This window comes from Chiroxiphia lanceolata, chromosome 8 (assembly GCF_009829145.1).
Source record: "Chiroxiphia lanceolata isolate bChiLan1 chromosome 8, bChiLan1.pri, whole genome shotgun sequence".
Classification (NCBI taxonomy): Eukaryota; Metazoa; Chordata; class Aves; order Passeriformes; family Pipridae; genus Chiroxiphia; species Chiroxiphia lanceolata.
The window spans coordinates 18,629,183-18,650,929 of NC_045644.1; the positions used below are offsets into that span (position 1 = coordinate 18,629,183).

Below are 21,747 nucleotides of genomic sequence, written 5' to 3' on the forward strand. Positions count from 1 at the left end.
GCTGCCTCAGTCCCGTATCCTCTGCATAGAAATGATTCCCACAATCATTCCTACAATCTCTGAACACTATCACCCATATACCAATGCAGCACATTAATAAATAATGCAGATCTAATTAATAAGATTTTCCAAATAATGTTCTTGAGACAATAAGTCAAATCTAGTTCCTATTACAGTATGATATACACATACAAGAGGGTGCAAATGGAAATTTATTCTCAAACCCACATGATGTAACATTAATATGACCAATAAATGTTTGATTCAGTTCTAACACCTGCCAGGCTTTTCAAAATAGATGATGAAAGTAGACAACATTGCACAAAAAATTCAATCATTTGGATCAAATTTTTCAAAGAGTACCAGCCTCATCCCCAGTCTGTGCCCTGATGTAGTCTGCACCGGGTGCACCACCATGCATCACACCCTTGGCTCGTCTCTGCTTATTGTTGGAGCTTGAACTTGGAGCACCAACAGCACTATGGCCCAGCAACATGCACTAAAATTGAGCAGTCCCACTGCATGCACTGAAGCCTTTCCCTAAAGGAGTGCAGACCTGTGCAATGTAGCCCTTTATGTGCACCATGTTGAGGGGCTTAGACAAACTGCATTCGGAGTCAAGCACAGGCACAACAGAGTTTAGTTTCTCCGTTGAGTTTAATGGTAACAAGATGAAGCTGTGACTGGACCTTCTGTGTGAGTCATAAATGCCTTTCCATCATGACTAAGGAAAAATAAAAAATTCATCTCATGCCCTTGATTATTCAGTAGAAACCAGTCATTGACCTAGAAGCACGTGGTTTTTCAGGCATCCTCCTTGGGGAGGTGATATTATTGACCTGAATCGGGCTGAGGCTTTGAGCATGTTGGGGAAAGAAGCAAAGGGTGGCTGTGACAGCAGCATGGCTCATCTCCAGGAGCAGCAGCAAAGAAACCACACAAGGGTCAGGTGGAATCCAGAAGTGGTACCAAGCCCCAAACCAAATAACAGCTGCTAGTTCTCTGCTCCCAAGTCTTCCTTCTGACTTATGTATTATCTTCTCCTGCATAATTTGTCATAATCTCTGACTCGTCAGGCCAATTAATCATGCTTCAGAAAAAATGAGATTTCTCACAAGGAGATTATCTGTCTCTGACAAACAAGGGATAATTCAATTATCTTCCTTTTCTAAACATTTATTAACTGGTTTTGGTAAATTAGTCCTTTTTGTAATTTAGCTATAATTTAGGAAGATTTAATATGTCATTAGGCACACCAAATTCTGTGTTAATATAACATTATGGCTGAGATTTTAATTGCCCCAGAGTCAAGAACTGTATACATAAATGGTTGATTCCCACATGGAAGCAGCTGATAGGAGATACACAGAGCTCCACAGAAATTCTCCTTAAAATTCCTTCTTCTATGAATTAAGCACATGCTTAAGGACTCTGAAGAATAGGAAGCTTTCTCTGACTTGGGTAAGAACTCCAAGAATGCAGTGAGAAAAATAAATATTTACATATTTATGTGCTGAATTTCTACACACTACAGAAATATATGGATTTAAGTCTCCTCACTGTTCTCCAAGTTCCTATATTCTATACTGCAACTTTCTGTGAAAATCACAGTATCTAACAGCAGTACCTGACTGTGGCGTCTCTGATGAGAATTTCTTCTTTGTTTCATTCTGGAAACAGGCCTTTTAGTCCTTTTGGACATTGCCAGATGATACTAATGTAGTGGCATTAAAGAAGTCAATGTAACTTCATATCAAGGGTAAAAATCAACTTCTTTTGTGCTGGGGAAAAATCAAGAGAAAATCAAAGCAATTGAGTTGTATGGATGTCAAAAGGCACAAGAGAAGAAGCAGATCCAATTTTAAAGCAAATTTAATTGCTTTACCATAGCAGGGTCATACAGACTTTGCCTAAGCTGAAAGTGAAGAGTCAGTTAAAGCAGACTAATCCCTGCACACTGCTGGCTGCAGCCTGGCTGTAGCATGGATTCAGAGCATCACAACTGGTTGCTGGAACAACTGAACTCAGGGTATGTGCTCATATACCAAGTAGTAACCTGCTCATGGCAGATCCTTTCGGAGTTCATGTCTGACAGCATGCATTCACCAAAAAGTGCTATGATTTGGAAAATCTTTTCTTTCAGAGAATTTTGGAGCTCAGGCCAGGGCAGCCTCCTCCCACCATTTCAATAGATTTGCCAGTTTTTACCAGAACTTGACAGAATGGCAGGAGTCTTCAAGACATTTACATTCCAGTTTGCTTCATGAAGGCAAGCAGCTAGAAAAAGACCTTACTAGTCCTTTCTAAAGTGTGGATCCTAGTGCTTAAGAGGACACCATACCCCATTTGAAGCTTTTCCCAAGACTGAGAACTTTTCTAGATCTCTCTTTAGAGATTACCTGACACCTTATAATAGCCATAGCCTTATTTAGCTAATATCAAACAAGCATATAACCAGCTCTGTTGGGAAGCTGACTTCATTAGTTCTGCTTCTCACAAGACGTATCTGCTTACACTTGAAATACACATCTCTCAGCAGAAGTAGTAGGAAAATGGTCACAACTTACAAGGCAGCTCAGCCCATCAGACTGGCACAGCCAATACATGCCAACTCTGTGGTAAATCATATTTAAAAAACATAAAGGTTGTTGTCACCGACCTTTTATCACAGCCCCTTTGACTATCAGCTGGAACGACTGGTGCCCACTTACAGCTGAGTTGAACAAGAAAAGCCTCAAACCAGCACAATCTGGTTCTCTACCTGTCTTGAAAACAGTCATTGCTAGCATGACAAGGGAGCTTATACCTCTGTCAAAAAGCCAGATGTTGTAACCACTCTGCCATCATACCTTCATTTAGAGAAAAATAAGAACTTTCTTTAATTTTATTTTATGGTTCAGACACTTCAGGTCTCATTAGTTGCCATGCCGTTCACTAGTTTAAAGCCATAAATTCATATTTGAAAGAAATTGTATATAATTGAGGCTTTTTCATGAGTTATTTCAAGTGGTAACAGGAGGCTTGATTCTGCACTTAGCTGTACACCAACAAAGACTGGGAGTAACTTTATAGAATTACTGCAGGAAAGAGCAGTGCAGACAGGAGAAGAGTTCAGCCCATGTATTTTTTAATTTAAAATATTCCTATGTTTAACTACAGCCCCAAACTCAGTGATTACTACCATTAAGGGATTTATTAGGCAAGGATTGCTCTGGACAAAGCCCAACTGACCTCAGTGGGAATTTTGCCCAAGTAAACTTCCCATCTGAGTATGCAATACTACTTGTATGCCCGCAAGCATGAGCATTAGCAGAGACCAGACCCACGTCTGAAAACTATTTCATTAGCTCTCAGAGGTGATATTAGCAACAGAGGTGAAGCTTTAAAAACTATTGGGACAGATTCCCCCTGTCCCTTTTTGGTCTGCACAGTGTCCATTAACACTCTGCAAGCCATTGGGATGAATTCATAGCCCTAGGCTGCAGGGTGCATTAAGCTCTTTCAATTTTCCTCCTCCACAATGCCATTGCAGGACATAAAAATGAGGGGTGGAAAGGTAAATGTACTGGGGAAAAAAAGAGTGTTCACAGCATGTGTGGAGCTGTGCCTTTAAAAACTGCTGGTATAATACATGTAGAAGGAAATGTTCAGTTTGATGGAGTTCCACGCAGAACAATGCTGACACATTCAGATATCACTTTTACAGTCTGTCAGGTTCACAGACTTGGCGTTATCTCAGGACAAAGTAAACTATCAGGGAAAATCAAACTATTCTGCAGGAATGAATAAAGGAGGGGGTAAACTCCCTACTGGTGAAAAAAAATTTTAGAGAAGACCTGCACAGTTTCTGCAATTAAAAACAATGAATGCTATTAGAAGGATACTGGGCAGAAAGTCAATTTATTTCTGATAAAAGTTCACAATTGCTTGAAGTTTTTATTAGTTTTTAATTAAGACAGCCAAGAGGCTCACTATGAAAATGGATTGCAGAAACTTAAGGAGGACTGCATTCTGTGCAAAAATGGAACAAGATTTTTTAATGCAGGGGCAATGGAAAATCTTAAAAGAGTTTGTAACAGATCTAGGACTTGAGAGATGAACGTTTTTTTCTGGAGAGAAAAGGGGTTGGGGAGGATGGTAGTTGACTACCCTTGATAAGGATAGTTCTCCACTGGCATGAAGACACACATGCACAGAGAAGTCAGAGGCAGGCTCATGAAAGACCTAGAAATAAACTCTGGCAAAACATCTGGAATCTGACAAGCAAAGGAAGTCACCCAGACTTAACTGAAGCTTAGAGTGTGCAGGCTTCTCTGATACTGTGGCCATGATAGCATGCAAAAAACACCAGAAGTAAAGAAATACAGACAGGACCCGCCCATGGCGTTCAGAGTCTAAAACAACATGACTCGGCAGACAAGCCAAAACCATGCCCAGAGTTTAAGACTATGTTGGAGCCACAATTCTTGGCAAGATGGCAAAGAAGGCCTGGCAAGTTCAATGATGATAATACCAACACTGCTGCTTCTGGAGATGTCTGGACAGCACGGCTAAAAAACATGATTTGGTTGCTGTGGGCTGCTTAATAATTTTGCTTCTGATGCGTGAGTCAATGCAATGCCAGGAACAGTCATATTGGAACTACACTGTGGATAAAATAGGTCAAAGGCAAAGCTCATTGAAGAACTATAAGAATTAGATGCATGGACAGTTAACAAACTGGAAACAAGACAATTTTCTAAGACTTAGCAAAGAAGGGAAATCTTATAGCTGATCTTAACATTGTAAGTCTGATCAAGACAGTAAACTCATCAGAGAAGGAGTGACCAAAACAACTAAAGAAGGCTTTAGGGACACTTTTGGGAAATTGGGAAGCTCTCAAAGAGTGCTGAACGGCACTGAAAGGACGTGATTACTCCAAAACACAGGTCCCCAGGAAAGCTACCCTTGTAAAGAGGGGGCAAACTTAGACACATTTCTCTGGGAAGGCAGGGAAGAAATATCAATCTAGTTGTTTAACATCTACTCTGATTGCTGTAGGGGACAAAAAAAGACAATTCATGGAAAGCCAGGAAGTCCCTGATGACAAATACTGATATAAGTAAAATCAAAGTATGGCTCAGAGTATTATAATTCTTAAATTTAAACTATAAATCTGCTTTTGCACATTTTATTAATCCACAGAATGTGCACCATTTAAAAATGGAAATATCATAGCTAGAAAGAACTACAGATGGTAGTAATTAGTGACACATTACTCACATTTCATTGTAAAACAGATGTGTGTATTATTTTAATTATAATGACTAATATAACATATGTCTTTGACATTCATGTAATCATAATGTTTTCTGTGAGTCAGTGCTTTAAGTATAGTTTGGATTTTATTTACTTTCCTAAGTTCAGTGTCAGAGAAGGAAAGTATGTTTGTTACACGCTAACAGATCAAAAGAAGCAGAGAAAGTCTCTGGGTATTATCGGAAACCTGTGTTTTGATGGTATGAATTTGCAATGGGTAAGTGGAATGTTATGATCTTCAGCTTCACTCAAATTACTTCTTTTTAATGATAATATTTCCTTACCCTGAGGCTATACCACAAACAATTATGGAACATTTTGGAGCCTGCATTGTGTGCTCTTACTTTTAAAAGATAGTATCCTACTTCCTTTTTTTCCTTACAATCTTTTTTTCTTTGGAGCAATGTTCAAGTACTCCTTTTTAAAAAATTACTTGCATATGCCATGGTTCATATTATGGTTATTTAACACTGTGGTAATTTACTTTTCTTTTCGGTCAAATCGTTGACTGCCTTTGCATTGAGAAGTCTGTATAACAAAAATAAATCAGACTTCAAGAACACAATCAGCAGCAGGCATGTAACAATATACTAATACACCTTATGTGCAATTCAAGCAGAGTTTTGATGCTTCACTCACCCATCTTATTAAACTTTGGAGGTTACTTAGGTTCAGATACAGATTTCCCTAAAAGATCAGCATGGTATCTATTGTGAGTCCTAGAGAAGGAGCTGAATCCTCCTCCTTTCCATTTCTGTCTCTCCACAGCCACTCAAGCACACACAAACCTTTGAGCCCATCATTAGTCTGGTGAAGTCAGCCTCAAGCATGGGACACCCTTCAACAGTAACTCCCAACTGGAAGGTCTTTGCCAGTGTCTGCTCTGGACAACACACATTTTATAAAATTGTGTTGTTTTTCTATATATTATCCTGCAGAGTCATAAAATGCAACACAGATCTATTGACTATGCCTCTGGAGTGATCCTAGCCCTGACCAAGAGAGGATTTTTTTTGAGAACCTGAAGTGCTTCCATTGATCTTAGTCTTGTGGGTTTCAGCTTCTGACAACCCCATCTCCCTTTTCCATTTTCTCCTACCAGATCCCAAAAATAAGAAGTATATGAAGCAGTCATGGACCACCTCCTCAAGGATGTATATCACCATGGTGGAAAATAAGTATATAACACCCATCTTTCCTGTCTGCTTGCAACACATCCCTAAGCCGCAGGAAAAGCCCTCAACCTGCTGCAGCTGCTGAGGTTCAGCAGACATGAAGTCATGGATACTTGGTCTGTTGGTATAAGGTGACTTGTTTCACCTCTGATGCTGCTCCCAGCATTGCTCCTGTAACCTTTGCTGGCAATTTCCTCAGTTTTTAATATCTGACCTTTTTTAAAATGTTCCATTGTAATGTTCATGTTGCTGTAGCACATCTGCCATTGCACTCAGCCACTGCTTATTGGCAGTCTTCATCAGCAATCCCCATCAGAAACCCCCCTCCTACTGTTAATAACTTTTGACAGACTTTAACCATCGGAGTAGAAATATTCTATGCATGGGCTCTTCACAAAGAGTTTAAAACAAACAAACAAACAAACAAACCAGGCCACGTAGCTTTGCCAACATCTGACTTAATATAAACGCAATAAATTTTAGTACCTTCATTGGTGAGAAAAATATTTTTTCATGTTTCCAGGGTACAATCGTAAGTTCAAAGCTGCCTAGCCCAAGCCATAGAGAATAATTTACACAGGTTTTCTGTCATTTAGAAAGTGCAGAGGAAAAAACCCTTTTAGTGTTGCACAGAGGAATTTGATGGAAGCTCAATTGTAATTCTGCCCACGTCCCTGCCGCCCTGCACGGACTATTGTTCCACGTAGCCATGGAGCCAGCAAATCAGGCAGGACACAGCCAAAAGGGATCTGGCTGCTACTTCACCACATCAAAATCACTAATTTTTAATCGGTCAGGACCTCTCCTCTTCCATCAAACAATGCAAATAATTTGGTGCCTCTCTAAGGCCCGCTGTTGAAGCAGTTCTCTTCTCCCTGCTTTAGGAGATAAACAAGGAATTTTGTCTATTGCCTTCTCATTTAAGGAGAAGAATGAAGGGAAAAAAAGATTAGATCCTTCTTTTTTTCCTTTTTAACAAGTAGTGCACATTTGAGAGTTTATACAAGGAAAATTTTCAGACAGAAGAAATTCCAGCTGATTTGGTGATACGGCAACCCTACATCTTATCCACATGGCCACAACACTGCTAAGAAAAATGTCTGTGTTTGGTTAAGGGATCCACCCAAGCATATGGTATGTACAGCATGTGAGATGTGGCTTCTTTCATATTCTTTGCAAATAATCATTTAATAAATGGCACCTGAACTTCTGTACTTCAAAAAAGAACAGATAAAGCACTTCCTTCACTCCTTATTTTTACCTTTAAAGGAAAGAAGATGAAGAACACAATATGCAGTACCTGACAGTTACATGAAAGAGGTGCCTTTAAATTCCTGTAGTATCAGCCTATTTTTCACTTAAGTGCATTATTGAGTCACACATGTCCTCACCTACAACATGAAAGATAATCTTTTCTAAAATACTCAATATTTGAAGAACATGAAAGTCATATAGTTTGTTATTCAAAGCTGGGACAAAAATTCGTCAGAGAGATCATCTTAGAAACACAAGTGAGGCAACTTTTTAAGCAGTTCACAGACCTGCTGGATATATATTTGTTCATTATTTCATCACTCTGCAGGAAACATAAGAACTTGTCTCATCCATGCCTCCTCCTAAGCTCAGAGGTCAAAGTTCGACCATTACTCAAACGTATACAGCATACAAAATTTAACCAAAGTTTCCTGATTAAACTGTCTCTGGTAAAGATCTTTACTGAAAGAATTCCTTAACAAACAGTAGGCTTTTACTTCTATTTTTAAGTTTAAAGAATCCATTTAAAAGTTAGCAGCTGCCAAAGTATAACAACACCATTCCTGACAACAGAGCAAAAGGCAAGCATATCTTCCAGGGACATTCCTGAGGTTAGGGAAGGATTCCCTGCTTTTCTGACAACAAACTCTGTGCTGTATGTGTGTGGGTACTTTGTTTTCAGCATGGAATTTTTTAAAAAATGCGAAGTACAGAGTCATAGGATTTATTATCCAAGCTTAAGAAAAGTAGAAACAGAAAAAGTCCTGGGAGACATGGTAGAAAATGGAGATAAGAGGGCAAGATGCTATCTATGTCTGAGAAGAACAAAGTAGGTCAGATATAAAATGTTGTTATTCCTTATGAAGAGCTTAAATGTCTTTTCTGTGTCACGTTCAAGGATTTAGTATTTCTACTAAGGGAGACAATATACAGAGAGCATAAAACAGTCTCAAAGGAAACAAGGCTAGAAGAGCTCTTCAGATCTCATTTAGCCTAATATCCTCTGAAAATCTGACCTGGTACACTTAGACCATTTCTGACAAATATTTGTCTAATCTGTATTTTTAAACTCCTCATAAGGAGGGCCCCTCACCTCCTTATTCCAACCCTAAACGAACCTCATGATTAGAAAGCACTTTTTAATATCTAATCTTGCTTCCTGCAATACAGATCTGCAGTTTCCCATTCTAATGTCAGTGAACATAGATGGTTTATTCCCTTTCTTTGCAAGAGCCTTACAATACCTGGAGATTTATTACGCTTCCCAGGCCTTACTGAGTAAGCCCAGTTTTTCAATGTATCCCCAAAGTTGGTGCACGTTTTTACAGGTTTGCAGTTGTGTTCCAGGTGTGTACTTCAGCTCTTTCCAAAGGTGAGCTAGCAATTTAGTTTTTAAAGTGCAGAGAGTAATTTGGTTCTTCTTGTTAAGTAACAGAGTTAGTACAAGCTTCACAGTAAATTTTTCAAACAGATTTCTTGGAGAAGGCAAGTTGTACATGTATGGGAATAAAGCATGGGAATAAAGCATGTAATATCAGTTAGGAGCAATACCTGAGCAGTTTTGGTTCATATTTCATCCACATCTTCCCCTTAATTCACCTTCATGAAAATTCTGCATTCCAGAACCATTAATTTCTCTACTTAGAAACTATCTCTGTCTTTCTCAATCCAGGTGACTGGGTAAGAGCAGATCAGGAATACAAGGTGCAGGCAAGGGGTGCATTTCTTGTAATATCTCTGGTTTGAACAGAAGCATGTAGGCCAAAGGAATTTATGTGGAAGCCCTTATTCTTAAGATACAGCAACACTAAATTTGCTAATTTGGAAAACTTGTTGAAGAGAAGTTTGAAAACTTAATAAATCCAAACATAACCCTACAAATGTGAGATAAGTACACTATACCTTCTGATTTTAGTTCACTGCTTTTTGTAGTGTGACTTTCAATGAGCCATGTAACACCAGCTGACAGCAGTGACTGAGTGTCCCTGTGTGGGTGCAGTGACTGTTTCATGAGAAGCTTCACCTTAAAAAGTTCTCCTTCTGTAACCACCAAGCTTTATTCCTATCAGGGCCACATCCAGTACCATGGGAGCCACGCAGCCACCCTGTCCACGAAGGAGGAATGCACAGGCAAACATCTGTCTCTTTAGCCCAGAACAAGGTGACAAAGGAACACATAATGTGGATCTGATCAGTGAGGCTCTGAAATACATCTTGCTGAGACAGCACATGCTGCAAACCATATGAAGCTGGAAAAGTCTCCTGGGAACAAAGTACTGCGTGTTTGCCCTGTCCTTAAGTATTTGCCAACTGCCACGGTCAGAAAGAGGGTACTGAGCTAGAGGGATCATTGCCTTGTCTCAACAGAGTAATTCTTATATCAGTCAGTCTCTTAGACTGAAGATCCAGAGACAAATTATGGATACAAAGTTTTAAATATGATGCCAGCACAGGCTGTGTGGAAAGCACAGACCAAATTCCATGAAACAGAAGATTTCACAGGTAAACTACAACCCTGTGGTCTTCAGGAAAGACTTGTTCTTCTCCAAACCTGGCTGCAATACTTATCTGGGGAGGAAGGCAAGCCAAAACAGGTGATGGCACCGTGCATTGTCAGGGTAACTCTCACTGACCATGAGGTTCTGCAGTCCATGCCCTCTCTGAGCTGGGTACAGTGGGATCAGCAGGCTCACAGTGGGTAGCTCAGAGCAAAGTACTGTCAGTAATGTTTTAACTGGGACAGGTGCCTAATGAGAATGCATAGCCAGAACATACTAATGCACTGAAAGGCCTCAGAAATCCATCTTAGCATGACATTTGCTCACCTACTGCCAGAAATAAGGCCAGCTAAAAGTGACATTTAAATATTTTTGGAGAACTGGAGCAGCAATGGACTTTTTAGTGGTCCTCAAATGACACTGCTATATACCCCTAGATGAAGCTGAAACTGTGGCTTTGTACATGATAATGTGCAGCAAGACTTAATAAGGTTTCAACTCTTGCACACACCTAACTATGCAGGTTAGTCTCCAAATACTCTTGCAAAACATCTACAAATCTCAATCTCTTCAGGATTAGCAGTGCCCTGAAAATTGGAATGACCAAGCTTGAAGCAAAAGCTAGGAAAAACATACTAAATCCCCTGCGCTTTTGTGCAGTCCCAAACATAATAATAAAAGTAGTAACAAATCAAGTTTTCTGAACAAAAAAAAAGTGCTCTCATTTGAAGAAAGAGAAAACAAAAAATACAATATAGCATCAATAATAAGGATTTCACTTATTCATGAAAGTATGGCTGCACCACAGCCACAAAACCTCAGATCCTACACAGATACATCATTCATTCATAACCCTTAAAGAAAAAGAGAATGGAAGAAGGACACCTTACACTGGGGGAAAGGAAATCTGCAGTTAACAACATCACCCTATCCAGCAATTTGCCAGTGAGTCAGAAATAAATGGCAATAGCATCATAGCCCCAAACACGGTGTGAACATTACATGACATTCAGAGACCTAAAAAGCATGATGCTTACATTTTGGAAGATCTAATGTGTTTTTCCTGTTGACATGGAGCTGGATCCACAAAACAATATTTCTGACATGTCAGTCCACAAAATAGCCATGGAAAAATACAGGGACAGAGCTTTTAATCCTAAACCATATTGTTCAGAAGCTCTGGACTGTTACAGTTCAAAGGTAACTTGGCCCATTAAATGAATGGGAAAGTTTGGATACAGATCCAAACACCCTCCATGCTTGGTAATATGAATCAGTTTGGATCTTATTCATCTCTAATCACAAACATTAATTTTTAGTTAGGATTCCTTGGGCCATGGGAGCTACCAGCTACTGGATTCTGAGGAAGACCCAGCTATAACTCCTGTCTCCAATTACAAGTTTCAGACAGGCAAGGTAGCATCTTTGCATGCTGCCTGGATGAGATGTGGGAAGGTGATAAGCTGTAGTTGTCCTGATCCGTCCAAGTAAAGATGAAAAGTTCAGAGACACAGTTTACTGCTGCAGGTGGGTAGCAAACTCCCATACATCACTCAGAACAAGCATAACTCTCCTTAACAGCGTCCCAGGTATGAAAGCAGGGCCACCCCAGCCCATCAACACGTGGCGAGAGTTGCAACCTTGTAAAGACCTTTTCCCCAGTGCCAGAGCGCAGCCAAAGCAGCCCTGTATGAGTTGCAGTGGATGCCACTGTGTCTCTCTGCCACACTACAATGCTGCTGTAAAGAAAAGACACAATTCCGCTCACAAGAATCCTGCAGCAGATTCTGGAGGTAGATTTGCGGGTGCAAGTAAGACCTTTCAAAGAAAGAAGGCAGGTTAAGAATAGCCAGGGAGGGAGGACAGGAAGCAAAAGCCAAGAGGCTGTGGTTACCTCTCCTGACAGATGTGACTTTGCAGAGAGGCAAAGGGGATTTGCACAGCAGGTCTCACCCAGAGCGACTGAGGCTGATGATTTCAATAACACTGCCCCAGGGAGCGAGGGGCTCCAGGCTCTGGCGAACAGTCAGTCTGAGCTGTGTCAGCTGCACCAGAGTGCTGACTAGGCACTTTCCTCGTCAGAGCAGACCCATTCAGCAGGAAATGAGGCCACATACATGCTGCCAGAGCTGAGAAAGCCATATCCTGCGGGTCAGAGGCTCCGCTCGCGTGCATCAGCGCACTTCCAGAGCAGCTAAGGGAGGTGCACTGGTTTACAGAGAGAGCTGTGCACCCAGCCTGTGGGAGAAAAAGGCAATTGTACTGCACGTTCATTTGGCCTTTGGGATTTTTGGTACATGGGTAAAACTGTCAGGATGTCAGGTAAGAGGCACGAAAAATCTTGAATAAACATTTTGCAAAAGCAGAAATATCTCAGCTGCAACAAGTGGGTGGAAGGGATGCAAGATTTTAACAGTGAAGTAATGCAAATCATGCGGTTGCAACCCTTGATGCTGGCTGCCCCGGTTCCGTTAGCAAACCCTTCCAATCCAGGCACAAAGGAAGGTTACAGATCACCCATCTGCAGCACAGAGGTTACAACCTACCTGCTTAAAATCATCCAACAAGTCAGCATTAAATCTGGGAAGATGAGAGGTCAGAAGTCTATGTTTCTCCACAGCTCACTCGCCTGACTAGTGCTGTTTGGCTCATGAGTATATTCCAAGAGATTAGCAAAATGTAGATTTATTAGGTATGTTAGGTGCTGGGTTGTCTAATGAATGCTGCTAGCAGTACATTTTAGGGACAAAAGGGAGACCTATGCACAGCAGCTTAGAGTCCTGTTCCAAGCTGTGCGAAGAAAATCTCTCCCTTGGTGAAAAATCTAAAAGGGCAGCTTCACCTGAGCTTATTTATTAAATGAAAAGTCAAAAAGATTTTCAGCCCAAGCCACTTTTAAAGGTACATTTGAAACTTTAGAATAAATATCAATGACTTTCTACGTTCTTATGTTATTGAAGAACTTTCAGAATTGGAGAAATAAACAAAACAATTCTACACAAAAGCCCTGAACACACAGGGAACTGTCAAAAGTACAGAGATCACAAGCTGCAAAACAGAAAGAATATGTTTTCAGTAAACTGTCAGGCATAAGAGATTTCAGAAGTCCAGGTATGCCTCTGACTCTTATACTCTATCATAGGCAAATAGATTATATGAAACCTTCTCACCATTTAATTGATCTAGCTCTGTCCCGAAGCTCATTAGGGTTCTTGATGCAATTAAAGGAACTGTTAGTGCAAACAGTAATTGACAAACAACAACATTGATACTGATTCTCGTAGTGCATCTTTCAGCTCTATAGAGTCTAGGCACTTACATGAGAGCTTAGGCAGCCCTCATTGATACCTTTACACCAGAATTTTGTACACCCCATTAAGAGGTTAGCAGAGTGAAGGCATTTATGAGAGACATGGTGTGAGACATGACTGAGCCTAGCAGAATTACATGAGAAGGAATAAAACATCCATCCAGCCTAATATCTTTTCTCAAACAATGGCAAGCAGCAGATACTTTGGAAAAGAGTATGCAAAATCAGTCATCCCCTGTTTCCTCTCAATCAGCAGTCCAAGAACTTCCTGAAATGGAGTTTCCATCAGGACCATCAAAGTAAATAATTGCTGGTAGAGTTTTTTTGGTGAATGTGTCTGTTTGTTTTCGAATAGGATTTCTTTGATAGGATTTCCCTTTGCTGTATTAAAGGAGTAGATTCAAACCTATAAATTTTAATTAGCTCCCCGGGCAGTATAACTTCTAACAATTCCTTCTGCTTTCTCAAAGCTGCTGTTTGCTCTGTGCATAATCCAGACCTGTCATTCTCTTGTGAGGAGTCTTTGCTGTGTGGACACAAAAGTCTGTCCCTGGAGGAAACAAATTGTAACATTTTAAAGGCAGTGTTCAGTCTCACTAGGATCAGATTTAGCACATGCTAAATTATCTGTGATGCTTAAAAGCAGACATGTATTATCCTGCCTAAGTGATTACTAGAAGAGGGGTGGAGTAGCTAAATCCGTACTAATTGCCCTATCCAGGGAAGCAGGAATGCCAAAGTGTTTGTGTCATCCACACTTGATGCAACCCTAATATATAATCAGTCTTAACCCATCATACATGCTGGTAAAAGTATTAAATCCACGTCTCTGGGGATGTAGGCTTTCAAGTGATAAACGCTTCAAAAGCAGCACAGGGGAAATGCTGCAAGGTGACAACTTCCCTTGTCCTTTCTGGCCTAGCAGTGTAGGACCATTTGGCAAGACAAGGACAATAACCTTGAGGTGATGCACCTTAAGGTGCTATATCAAATTGTTTAGACTTCTTTAGAGAGAGAGTAAATACCAGTGGTCAGTAGATGTGATGTCACAGCACAGGGCAAACACCAGAGCCCTGAGCACAACGTCCTGGCACAGGTGTCTTAAACACACTACAGCATTCTTCCGCATGCCTGCTGGCCATGCTCCCACCAACAGAGCCTATGGGAAGGGAGACAGCATTAATTAAAACAGTGAGGGAATGGTGGTCCTGTTCCAGTTAAGGAGTGGGATGAGTGGAACCGACATGAGGGCTTGCAAAATTTTCAACACCTCAAGGAGAGCTGAGAGGATGCCCAGTACAGCCTTCCCGTCCCAGCACTGTATCCCTCAGCCTCCAGCACTGGGCTGCCTCACCTGCTCGTAGAGAAGCTTTCTGTGCTCCGGGAGGGAGGGAGTTGCTGCTTCCCATCAACGCAGATCCGTGTCTTTTGGGCAAAATGTGTTTTTGCATGGGGGGGATTGTGGAGGCTAGAGATGGAGCATCCCTGTCTAAACCTAGTGCCACCCCACAGGCATGGGGTGAAGAGAAACGACAAGGAAAGGAGGCGAGAAAAAGAGGGGGAGTTGAATGGGGACAGGACAGTGGGAAGCGTAAAGGAGTATAGAGGGAAGGAAGAAAGAGGAAAAAAAAAAAAAAAAGAAAAAGGAGGAGAAAGGGGAGGAGATGAAAAGCAAGGGGAGAAGGGAGGACCGGGAGGGGGAGAGGCGAGAGGCCCGGGAGGAGAGGAGGGAGGTAGCTTGTCAGAGAGGGACAGGACGGGACGGGACGGGACGGGACCGGACCCAGCGCCCCGCGGGCCATGCGCCTCCTGGCCACGGCGCTGGCCGCCCTGCTGGCCACGGCCCCGGCCCCAGGTAAGCGGCACCGCGGGTGCTCATCGGCGGGCGCTCAGCCCCGGCAACCCCCGCCCGGGACGGGGCAGCCTCCCCTGGGCCCCCGGTGAGCCCCGGGGTTCCCCTCGGGCCGCCGCCGCCGCCCCTGCGCGCCGCGGAGCGCGGTCGGGGTCCGGGTCGGGGTCCGGGTCCGGGTCCCCCCGCCGCCCGCACCGGGGAGGCGCTGGGGCAGCGCTGGGGCTCGGGCGGCGGGACAAGGGCTTAGCGGGACCGGGGGAGCCCGGCAGCACGGCCGGGAGGGGCGGCCCTCCGCCGGTCCCGACCCCGCTCCGCCGCCGCTTTCCCGGGCTCCCGGCAGCAGCGCTTCTGCACAGCGACCCGATCCTTTTTAGAAAAGAAAACCCTTTCCATGCAGAAGTTCATGGAGATGGGTCCTCGGCCGTCTTCTGTGTCAGGCAAAGCCGAGACAAAGGGAGGTTTGAGATTGTTTTTTTCCACAGGTGCCTTGATCCCATAGGCATCAGGTGGAAATGCAACCCATAGGCCACTTGTAAAAAGCCTCCTTCATTTAAGACCTTTTTGCCTCCAAAACCAAACGTGCATTGGACACCTTGTGTGTCCTGAAGCTGCAAAATGGACACAGAGTCTGTATCTGAACTTCCAGATACAGTGAGGTTAGAGGGGTGGGGAAGCCCTAGACCTTCAAGGTTAATGAAAGAGTTGAATGTAAATCTTCACCACAAAAGGGCAGGAGATGGTGGAGGCAGATGTTTGGTTCAAGTCCATCTTTAGTCAATGCAGAAGCTTTCTGCGAGGGGGAGTCTGACTTGTGAAACTTGAAGACAGATCTGTTAACTGAAAACAGCTGGTTGCTTTTTGGTGCTGTTGCTAGCCAGCTCCTAATTATTTTCATTTAAACAAAGAGCTTTACTTCTTCCTGGCTCATCTGCTCTTTTTAATTGCAGAGAAATCAAAATAAAGCAGGCTTTGACAGTAGCGTAGTTTCCTAGAACAAACTACAACATGGATAAAACCCATCCCATATGCTTGTGGTCATGCAAATTTGAGATCAGAAGGTAACCATCCCAGCGGCATGCTTCTCTAGTCCCCCAGCTATCTATCAGTCCTCCCAGTCCTGAAGGGTTGGTTGTAGATTCTGCCTGTTGGTCTCCATGGAGGAAGGAAGAGTGGCCTATATACAACACTAAACCTGGACTGTGAACAGTTATGCACAGGAGCAACTCCACCCGTATCTCCACTTGAAGTAACTGGGGTTGTCCCACAGAAACACAGCCATGCTGAAACTGCTCACCACATGTAAGGACCAAGCAGTGACTGTAAGGCCTTTGCCACTGTTCTAGCACAGACAGAGGGGATAACCCTGGAATAAACAAGTTTCTGGCTGCTAGAAGGATAGTTTGGTACTCCTGACAGTTCTATGAAAATGTTTTGCTATGTGATATGGCAGACAGCAAAGTCCAGATCTAGCTAATTCTTGGAATTGAACTGGTCTAAGCAGAAGTGGACAATTTGCAAAATAGTAGGATTTTTTAAAACAGAGCTTAGTCAGCAGTCACCTTTCCTGACTCCCCACAGGCTAGTGAGACATGTAGGTGGAGGGTACCAAAGAAGCAAACAGCTAAAAGGTTGGGATGGGGCTAAGTGAGCTGCTTGAGAAAAACAGAGACATGTTTGATGATTAAGCACACTGCGAAGGAATCCTCAAATCTTTGACTCACTCTCCTCCCCCTTTCTATAAATAGTTTCCCTTTCCAAGCAGAAACAAAACTAAAGCTCTTGTGGTGAGCTCCACCTGAGCAGCTACATCATGCTATATTGGGAAGGCAGGAGAAGGAAAACAGCGATTCCTCATTTGAAACAGCAATACGAAGTCTAGAAATTCAGTGCTCTGTTGGCACACAAGCCTGCTCTCAAGTTGTGGAGAAGTCTCCTATTTTTGGCAAGGAGCCCATTACAAGGGTAAACCTCATGTTGAAACTGATCCAGTGCCTGCTAAGGACAGGAGGAATATATCCACTAGTGTCTGGGAGTCCTGAAGAGGGTTTTCCTTTCCACATAAGAAGTATACGAACTCTTTCCTCCTAAATCCACCACTGTTCCTGCTTCAGTGGCAGTGGGAGGATTAAGTCAAATGGGTACTGTTTTTCTGCTTTATATAAAGCATCACCTGACCCTGTTCAACATGAGCTGTTATCATGGTAAAAGCATCAGGGGATTTCCAAAACTCTCCCCATTGCTGCACTTGTGCAACTGCACCAACAGCAGCCACAGAAGGAAGATAAGGAGATGGGGTCCCACTGATCAGACAACATGAAGGATGCAAAATTTGATATGTGCTTATAAAAAGGCATGTCCCCAGAGGAAAAGTAGAAGCCTTAGATATAAAATACCGATGTTTGTATGACTGTAAACAGCTAGAAGGGGGTCAGAGACTCCACATACAATGCTGCTTTATCTTCTTGCAGAGGCTTCCATCATCACTATATCTGACTTCCTCTGTATTTTCTCTTGGGTACTTTTTGGCACTATGTTCCACCTAGTTTCAAATTAAACAATGATTCTTTTGCCTTTTACTTTGGGACTCTATTTCACAATTACTCCTAGCCAGCTTTTTCAAACCAGAAGTTCACATGTCAGGAAAATGACATAATTGTTTTTCTTTACAGTTTTCATGACATGTTCATAATTTCAGTGGAAAAAGGTCTGTGTTTTTCATTTCCCCAAGCCATAATTTTATAAATGATTTATTAAACATTTATTGCCTAAGGACTCCAAAAAGTGTTGAAATTCTAAACTTACTCCTTATTTACTAAGCAGCACAGCCTTCAAAGTTTAATCTTATTTTGATGGCAAAGGCAGCCATTTATGGGCTTCACATCTGCCAGTGAAGAACTAAGGTCAGGTAATTCCAGCAAGTAGTAATGGAAGTTTCGTGCCTAGAAAGTTTTTGCTGGGATTCAACCTTGATTTTAAATTTCAGCATTGTGTTCTACTTGTGTGCTTTCTACAATCCAAAATGACCTCTTTCTTTGACATTTGCATGAATTGCAGGCACAAACATCAAGGAGAGATAATTTTGTCAGTAACCTCAGCCATGCTTAGCTGTAGTTTCCTGAAGAGATTTTTTTAAAAAAACTAAACCATTTTTTATACAACTTATTTTCTCCTTCATAAATAAAAAAATAATGTCTACTTGGAAAATACACACTCTTCAGTAGAACTTTCTATTGAAATGACACAAAAATAATTATTATACTATTCATTTTCAGAGAGTTCTCAAATGGTTGCAATATAACTTCTTTAATTTAGTGGATTTACTTAAAGTAAGGTGATACAATTCACTGCTTCATTTCACAGCTTCACTGGGGCCATAAAACCAGTATCTCTGCCTCCAGCACTCCTTCAGAAATAGAATGGAAATCTTTTACTTGCTTATTTTGAAGATAAATATGTGTTTGTGTTTCAGGAGCTGATGTCAGACAAGAGTCTCTGCCAAAACGCACATCCCCTTTGTTAAAATGTTGCTTGCTGATGTGCTAGAAAAGTGTCCAAAAATGAAAATATCAGTCTCTCAGAGTTGAAATTCTCATCAGTATTTGAGTACAGTACAGTATTCACATAACAGGAAGCTTAATGTTCACAGTTTGGAGGACATTTCATGCTTTGCAGAGTGCATTGCAGGGAGTGCTTGCTCACTGCTGAAATGTGGTTCTCTCTCTAGTGGATGCCCTCAGACTGGTAGATTACACATTACAAATCACGTAGGGAACACATTGCCACAATACACCATTGGTCAAAAATAGATCAGTCTCTGATATGACTAATAAGGACATTCTTGATGTACATTAGGAAGGAAATAAAACGAGTGTTGATTCCCATGGCTCAGAAAAGCAGTCCAGTATAAACTGGTTAGGTCAGGAAAGGAAAATCTTCCTCTAATGAACAGCTATGGACACTTCTTTCAACCTTCACCTGTTGTTAGAAGTAAAACAAGAGGCAAGCAATTGGTCTAAGTGAGGTTCATAATGGAGAACACTAAAGACAAGAATCAGAAATTAACGGAACAATGAAATAATCATTTGTCCCAATATGATCTCATGTCATATTTTATCATGCAAATAATGTCAGATTAACTTGAATTGTAGTCAGAAGGACTAATCTGACAGATTTAGCCCAGGTTTCAAATGACCATTTAATTATGACAAGGAGAATATTACTTAAAACAGAGGACATGGGGAACTGTAGCATATAGTGGGTTCAGTGGTCTTTCAGTGGCCATCTGCGGAACAGTATGATGTAAGGTTTGCACAAACGATGTCTAAAAGAAGTAGATGGAAGTGTGCACGTTGAAATTGTGACCTTGTCAAATCAGCAAAAGACAAAGATAGCACATAGGAAAAACTGAGGACGGAGTACACAGGAGTGGAACAGAAGTTAGTAAAGCAAAGTCACGTACTTGAGGATTAGTAAGAATTTCTTTGATACATTAGGGACTGAACCACAAATGACAAAGAAGAGAAAACACGCAAATATGCTATTTATTTATAAACTGACATATAATCACATGCAGAAGTGTCATGAAAAAGTACAACATAATTCCAGGATATAGCAGGCAAGGTATATCCCAGTCAAATCTGAGAAATACTGTGAGTATTCCACAGGACATTGGAAAACTTCTTTCCAGGCACTGACTATAATGGCAGTCAATTACATTAAAAAATTTAAAATTATTACAATCAACCCCAAACTTTAAACTATAACCGATGCAGAGAAGGGCTGCTAAGGTGAATAGGGAAAGGAAGACACTACTTACCAGAAGAGACTAACAGAGCTTGGCTGGCTTCTTCAGCTCAACAAAGCGAAGGAAGGCTGAGACACCAGATAATTGCTTTCTATATAGAGTCAGGAAGCAAGCTGAGAGAAGAAAACGCTATTTCAACTTAAAGTTGGCACAGGAACAAATGGGCACAAACTGGCTATTGAAACCATTCTTGTAGGTCCCTTCCAACTCAGCATATTCTGTGATTCTGTGATTTAGCCTGGAAGCCCTAAGAAGAGTTATCAGAAGAGCTGGTCATGGAACAGCTTTCCAAAAGCCATTCTTGGCTCTTTCTCCAAGCAAGTTTTAGATCAACATTTGTTCAGGCTGATGAAAGATTGCATGAAGTTGATCCTATGACAGCAGCAAGGTCTCCACATCAGCCCTGTGTTACTGATTAGCAAGAGCAAGAATACTAGAGCAGACTCTCTGAAGGAGGGCCTCATACCACCTTTAATATTCACAGAGGAGCAGATGATTTCAAGTTATACAAGATTATTAAGTTGCTGCACATTAAACAGATTCCATCAGTTTATCTGCTGTGGGCTTGCATGCTGGGGCAGATTATGGTGCTGTTGTGCCAGTATGGAGGATTCTCATCATCTTTTCTTTTCTTTACAGATGTTTGTGAAGCTTTAAATGTGACGGTCTCTCCTGGACCAACAGTGCGATACTTCGAGGGAGATAATGCTACTCTTTACTGCCACATTTCTCAAAAGAGAAAGACAGACAGTTTGTTGGCTGTGCGGTGGGTCTTTGCTGCATCACCTACCCAGGAGCATCTGATGATCAAAATGACCAAGTTTGGATCTGTCCAGTATTATGGAAATTATACTCATCATTTCCACAAGCAAAGACTTCATCTTCTTAAGGAGAAACATGGAACTATGTACAAATTTCTTATTTTAAGTCTCCAGGAAACAGATCAAGGACGTTATATATGTAAAGTCCAGGAAATCGGCAAACACAGGAATAAGTGGACAGCATGGTCAAATGGCACAGCAGCTACTGAAATAAGAGGTGAGAGACTACGGATTTCAAGTCTGTCATTTTTTCTTGTCCTGCGATCCCTTTTTTTCTTGCAAGTTCATCCATAAGACATTTGAACTTACGTTATTTTTAAGTGTAATCTGTGGGTATGAGAAGAAAACATAATACTCAACTTCTTTACTTACTCATTACAATTTAAACATTATTCAGCCCATAATAAAATGTAAAGAAGTGAGAAGGTTGGTAGAAGATAGTCTATTTCCATTGCCTTTTATCAGAATAGCAGTAATTAAAACTCCTTTCCATTCAGCTACAGGTCTCTGATGGGTTGACCTTGACTGGACACCAGGTGCCCACCAAGCCACTCTATCACTCCCCTCCTCAGCAGGACAGGAAGGGGAGAAAATAAGATGGCAAAAAAACATTCACAGGTAGAGAGAAAAGCAGTTTAATAAAGCAAAAGCAAAGGCCATGCACAAAAGCACAGGAAAACAAAAGAATTTCCCATCAGCGGGTGATGTCCAGCAACTTCCCAGGAAGCAGGGCTT

General features: G+C 41.6%; 1 protein-coding gene across 1 annotated transcript in view; it reads left to right on the forward strand.

Annotated features, from left to right (window-relative positions):
• Positions 1-15,243: 15,243 nt before the first annotated feature.
• Positions 15,244-21,747, forward strand: part of VSTM4 (V-set and transmembrane domain containing 4) — a 34,949-nt gene continuing 28,445 nt past the window's right edge. Inside the window, exons 1-2 of the mRNA XM_032695237.1 lie at positions 15,244-15,390; positions 20,831-21,229. Coding sequence (XP_032551128.1) covers positions 15,336-15,390; positions 20,831-21,229 — 454 coding nt within the window. The 5' untranslated portion in view covers positions 15,244-15,335. The remainder of the gene's footprint in view (positions 15,391-20,830; positions 21,230-21,747) is intronic.